Source organism: Ruditapes philippinarum, unplaced genomic scaffold (genome assembly GCF_026571515.1).
Source record: "Ruditapes philippinarum isolate M1 unplaced genomic scaffold, ASM2657151v2 ctg1978_1_1_1_1, whole genome shotgun sequence".
Taxonomy (NCBI): Eukaryota; Metazoa; Mollusca; class Bivalvia; order Venerida; family Veneridae; genus Ruditapes; species Ruditapes philippinarum.
In genome coordinates, this window is record NW_026859498.1 from 2,430 (window position 1) to 8,749 (window position 6,320).

General features: G+C 34.1%; 1 protein-coding gene across 1 annotated transcript; it reads left to right on the plus strand.

Annotated features, from left to right (window-relative positions):
• Positions 1 to 3,274: 3,274 nt before the first annotated feature.
• LOC132756703 (glucose dehydrogenase [FAD, quinone]-like) lies at positions 3,275 to 6,320 on the plus strand. Its single transcript, XM_060747834.1, has 2 exons — positions 3,275 to 3,412; positions 3,916 to 6,320. The coding sequence occupies exon 2, from the start codon at positions 3,924 to 3,926 to the stop codon at positions 5,715 to 5,717; it is 1,794 nt and encodes a 597-aa protein (XP_060603817.1). The 5' UTR covers positions 3,275 to 3,412; positions 3,916 to 3,923; the 3' UTR covers positions 5,718 to 6,320.

Below are 6,320 nucleotides of genomic sequence, written 5' to 3' on the forward strand. Positions count from 1 at the left end.
GATTATCACTTTGTCTGTAGCATTCTTTGGAAGTCTTAAATCAAGTTTGTTAATATTATTTTCATTGGCCCCTTTTAGGGGTCTCTAGGGCTAAAAATAGAAAAACCTTTTAACATCTTCTCCTACAGAACTAATTGATGGATGATCACCAAACTCTGTCCGTAGCATCCTTGGGTAGTGTTTTATCAAGTTTGCTCATATTAATTGGATTGGCCCCTTTTAGGGGTCTCTAGGGATAAAAATAGAAAAAAGCTTTTAAACATTTTCTCCTACAGAAGTAATTGATGGACGATCACCAAACTTTGTAATGTAGCATTCTTACGTAGTGTTTTATCAAGTTTGCTAATATTTATTTGATTGGCCCCTTTTAGGGGCCACTAAAGCTAAAAATAGAAATACCGTTAAATGTCTATTTCTAGAGAACTAATTGATGGATGACCACTAAACTTTGTCTGTAGCATTCTTGGGTAGTCTTTTATCAAGTTTGCTAATATTATTTTGATTGGCCCCTTTTAGGGGCTGGAAAAGCTTAAAATAGAAATACCTTTAAATGTCTATTTCTACAGTACTAATTTATGGATGATCACCAAACTTTGTCTGTAGCATTCTTTGGTAATCTTTTATCAAGTTTGCTCATATTTATTTGATTGGCCCCTTTTAGGGGCCGCTTAAGCTAAAAATAGAAAAAAACCTTTACACATCTCCTACTTCAGAACCAATTGATGGATGATCACCAAACTTTGTCTGTACCATTCTTGGGAACTCTTTCATCAAGTTTGGTTATATTAATTTGATAAGCCCCTTGTAGGGGCCACTTAAGCTAAAAATAGAAAAAACCTTCGAACATCATTTCCTACTGAAATAATTGATAGATGATCACCAAACTTTGTAATATAGCATTCTTAGGTAGTCTTTTATTAAGTTTGCTCATATTATTTGATTAGCCCCGTTTAAGCTAAAGCTTTAATGCCCCAGGTCATGGCATTTCTTCAAATTATATTGTTTAAACATATTCTATGCTCAAGTTTAATATGAAAATATATTGACATTCCAACACTGAAAAGCAGTTGTTTCTGGTGAGCGACTTAGGGCCATCATGGCCCTCTTGTTGAGTATTTGGGATTCATTCGGCTGCTTTTTTTTAGATCCTCTGTACTTACTACAATGTTTACATTTTAGCCTCAATTGTTCTGGAATTTCATTCAGTACACGAATTATCGGGTAAGAATTTGGAAATTTGTCCCTTGTCATCGTGAGAGGTTAGTACAAGAAGAATTACAAAAAAGAAGTTCTATCCTTAAATTAATGCATTACCTCCGCTTTGAAGAGTATTCAAATAGGCTAGAATTTCTGCAACCTGCATGGAAGCTGAGGGGCGTCGGTTCAAACCCCAGAAGGGGCAACTTTTTTTTCTCTTTTTAACATTATTTATCATGTATCTCTCAGATCCCTTATGAAAGAAGAACGTGTTTGATTTTAATTATATCATTATTGTATAGAGGATATTTGTTTGTTTGTGTGTAAACAGCTAGGGAAATGGAAAACTTGATAGCTGGCTTAGGAACGCTGGGTTGTTTACTTATTATTCGAGCTGATGGCTGTCATTGCTTTAAACACTGATAAAGCATAGGGCAGTTATTGCTCATAGGATATTTTAATATGCCCAAATGTCATCAAGAGCAGTTTTGCAAATGGAAGGAATGTATTTTCCAGACTGTAAAAATGAAACAAAAAAATTAAGAGACGAACTTTGGTGATTGGCATTTGAATGAATAGAAGTAAGTTTTCTTCTTTTTATTACTTTCGACATTTAAGTTATTTATTAATTTCAGCGTTGCTTTATCTTTAAACAGCCTGACATTGTCAGAATTGTCATCAAAAGAAAAAATAATTGAGGTACCACATGGGGAAAATCTTAAAAAAGTAGTTTCGTCATTGAAAAGTGTGAAATTATATTTTGATAATTTTCACTTTGAAATTATCAGATATAATTTTCACGGATAAATCAGTAATCCACTAAAAAGCATAAAATAAAGCTATTTATTAACTAAATAATGCCAAAATAGCAAATATTGAACCAGATATTTTTAAAGTCTAATGAAATAAAATCTACACGGTAAAAAGTATTTTATATTTTGAAAACAGCCTCTCATTATGGTAAATTTAAGGGATATTTTTAATAAGAATTTTTAAATAAGGAAATGGTCAAACAAGTGTTTAAAGTCAGTGGGGTAGGGTAACATTTTTATATATACATGTATTAAAATATTTGTAGAAACAATCATTTTGCTTGTGTGATTTTTTACTTAAATGTTATTTTTTTTGTTTCTTAATTAAATGATCAATAGGAAAACATTTTTCATAATGATAATGTTGATTATTGAGAGTTTCCTCATTTCTGAAAAAAGCCCTTCTAATACATGTAGCTTAGTTTTAGTTCAGGAAAATGTCCATAACTCATAAACCAAACGGATTTTCTTTAAATTTCGCATACATGTGTCCTTTAAGGCATATAACTGTCCCATGTTGTCAATTTTAAAGTTCCTTATAGTGCCCATTATGGGTTGTTTACCTTAAATATAGTATTTAAGTTTATGGATTCAAGAAATAATAGCCTTCACACATTAAGATTTGCTTGCCTTAGTTTTCATAGGTGCTGTACTTCTACATCCTTCCATCTGTTCAGGCCTTTACACTGCCTAAAGGCCATATAAATATTTTCTATAGTTAGTACAAGAACATACATTTATTTTTACATGGATTTATTTATTAGTAAATATGTTTATTTATTTATTTGCTCTTTACACTAAATTGTCGTATGTATCAGATACATTAACTTGTATTTTCTTCAAAAATGTCTTCTTACAGACCTGTAGGAGGCCTTTCGCTAGGACAAACAACAATTAATATCCAGCTTCGTAGCGAAACTGTCTTAATTCTTATGTCTTATGTTAAGAAAAACCATATCCATTACATATATAACAGGTCAAAAACATTTTTACAGCCATGCTGTCAATTATAATACGGGACAATTGGGCATAAGACCTACTTTAGTTTACCCCCCCCCCCCAATGTACAGATCAGATAGCCTTGTGTTTCGATGCTCTTTCTATTACTTATTGATCTATATGAATAGCGTAATTTCTCGCTGATTAGGTTTACGATGCAGTTTCAATACATATCTCGATCATTAAAATTCGCTTTTTGCATGTTTACTTATATTTAATATCAAAATAGATTTTACATGTGATCATAAAATAATTCATCCTTGACATGATCGTACATCATACCCATTTATAAACGTTATGCCTGCCCAAGCAAAATAAAGTGCCCTTTAATACATGTCCGCGTCGAAAGAAAATCACTATATTTGATGTACTAGCTGAGCTAATAATTGGCTTAACTTCTCAAGGTATGTGTGCAATTTTTCAATATTTATGTAAAGCCGTGAAATTTAATCTGTGTGGATTGAATTAATATATGAAATATACGTGTATAAAAAAATATTCGTTAAAGTGCATGGATGAGGTAGAAGAAGTATTTTATTTTCGAATTTGATATTTTTTGACCCACAAATTTTATGACAATCTCAAATTTGAAAGGTGAAAATAATTGGAAGGGAACAAATGCTAAAACACACTATATTTTCACACATTTCTTTATATTCAAACGAAATTTTAAATGAAATCATGTGCATTTTTTTTCATCAATATCTCGCGTTAATTTGGAATATTTAGAAAGATTTGTCTTATCTGTTGTTTTTGTGCACTTTTTCTAGGAATATACGATACAAGTGGGAGAATACACTTACGCACATGTATTTTCTCTTCTGTTTTGTCTTTTAGAATTGCTTTGTCCCCTATTCTATATGTATATATATATAAGGTATAAGAGTAATTTACATTTGCTTTTCAGATTGCACCATGGCAATGCTAAGAATGGCTGTGTTCATTATTCTTGTAGCTTTCGCCTACAATTATTATCGATCAAAAAACAAAAACAAATTGGCTGTACTTGAAGGCGTTCCTGACGACGTGTATGATTACGTCGTCATTGGTGCAGGATCGGCAGGTTCCGTACTAGCCGCGAGACTTTCCGAAGATAAAGACTCTAAAGTGCTCCTGATTGAAGCTGGTGGGCACTATGATGAAAGTGAAAATTTCCATATTCCGCTTCTTTGGACCCTTTCTCAAAAGACTAAATACGACTGGGAATTCTATACTGAGCCACAGACTCAGTCTTCACAAGGTCTCAAGGATAAACGCGCGTTTTGGCCACGTGGAAAAGTTCTCGGTGGAACAAGCATTCTAAACGCTATGCAGTATACGCGAGGCAGTCCCTTTGACTTTGACGAATGGAAGGCTGCCGGTTGTGAGGGATGGGGCTATGAAGATGTTCTGCCATACTTTCTAAAGGCTGAGGATATACAAATAACGGAGTTAGAAACATCTAAATATCACAGCAAAGGTGGTCCTTTGGCAGTTTCAAATGGACACATAACACCTCTAACGGATGTGTTCACAAGAGCCGGCCAAGAACTAGGATACAACGTAACTGATTACAACGGAGAAGATCAGGAAGGATTTAGCATAGTTCAAAAGACAATTAGAAATGGGGTCCGTAGTAGTACTGGCCTAGAATATCTAGGTAGAGCCAATGGAAGACAAAATCTGCATATTTCAATAAACACTTTAGCTACTAAAATTGAAGTTATAAATAAGCGAGCTGTTGGAGTTTTCTATATAAAAGACAGCAAGAAAAGATACGTAAAAGCCAGAAAAGAAATAATCTTATCAGCGGGAGCTGTAAACTCGCCACACTTGCTTATGCTGTCGGGAATTGGTCCTGAAAAACATCTAAAAGAGATGAATATACCGCTGGTTGCTAATTTACCAGTTGGGGAAAACCTACAGGATCATGAAATGGTGTTTTTGTTCAGCGACATTAACAAACCGTTCAGCGTGACGGTCGACATGGCAACTAGCTTTTGGAATTTAGCAAAATATTATCTGTTTGGAGAAGGACCTTTGGCATATGCCGGACTTGACGGTTCAGCTTTTTTACATCTTGACAAAACACAGAAAGGGAAAACATACCCTGATATTCAAATTATTTTCTTTTCGTTTCTGTTTCGTGATAATATCTTCAACTTTAACGATGTATTGGCAGAAGAACTTCTAGAAAAGGACGGTTTTAAGCATGGTTTTACTACAGATATATGTCTTACACGCCCAAAGAGTAAAGGACGTATAACGCTTAAGAGCAAAGACCCTTTTGATTATCCAAAGATCGACTCTGGTTATCTTACAGATAAGGCCGATATCAAGACATTTCTTGGAGGAATAAGAATCTGGGAGAAACTCACGACCACTAAAGCTTTCCAAGACCTAGGTGTTAACATCAATCAGATACAAAAGAAATTCTGTTCGCAACATAAATACCGGTCGGACGAATACTGGGAATGCTTTGTCCGACATTCCGCATTGACAGAATACCATCATTCGGGAACATGTAAAATGGGAGCAGCGAATAATCCAACAGCAGTTGTCGACCCTGAATTGAAAGTGAAAGGTATTCAAGGTTTAAGGGTTGCAGATGCTTCAATATTTCCAAACGTCACCTCGGGAAATACAAATGCTCCCGTGATAATGGTTGCCGAGAAAGCGGCGGACATGATTCTTGGAATTGACACGGTAGATAAATTTAGATCAGAGTAACTTCTGATGCAGCTTTATTCATTAGCATGTATGACATCAATAAAATTACAAAAGAAAATGTATCTGTCAAAAAAGCTTAATGCCAAAAGGCTAAAACACCATTTATTACATGTCCAGAATACAATTGATTGTAATAATTGCGGAATTGATACTGTACTTGTCAGAATTACATAATAAAAAATTATGTAACTGCATAGTCATTTTTAACAATTTTGCACTTTCAATCAGTTTGAAACTTTGTGTCGGTTAGCTACTGCCGCAAAGTATCTCACACTCAAAATAAGTACACATCAAGTTTAGTCAATTAAACAACACAATTTAGTAAAGACTGTTTCAATAAAAGATATGTATTACAAATATGTACTTTCAAGCATATTCAACCGTCGCTTGATGTAACAAAGGCCGCACTGCATTGTTTACTGTGGAAACGATTATTTTCATTTTTTAAAGTGACATTATGCCCGTCGAAGGGTAAATAGTGAGCGGACAAGTGAAAGTCAGAATAAAGGTACAGTTTGCCATTATTCCATTCAATTTTGTGATTTACTCCACATGTACGATCAATTACATACGTAGTTCAATGAAGTTTCAGTAAAAAAACAA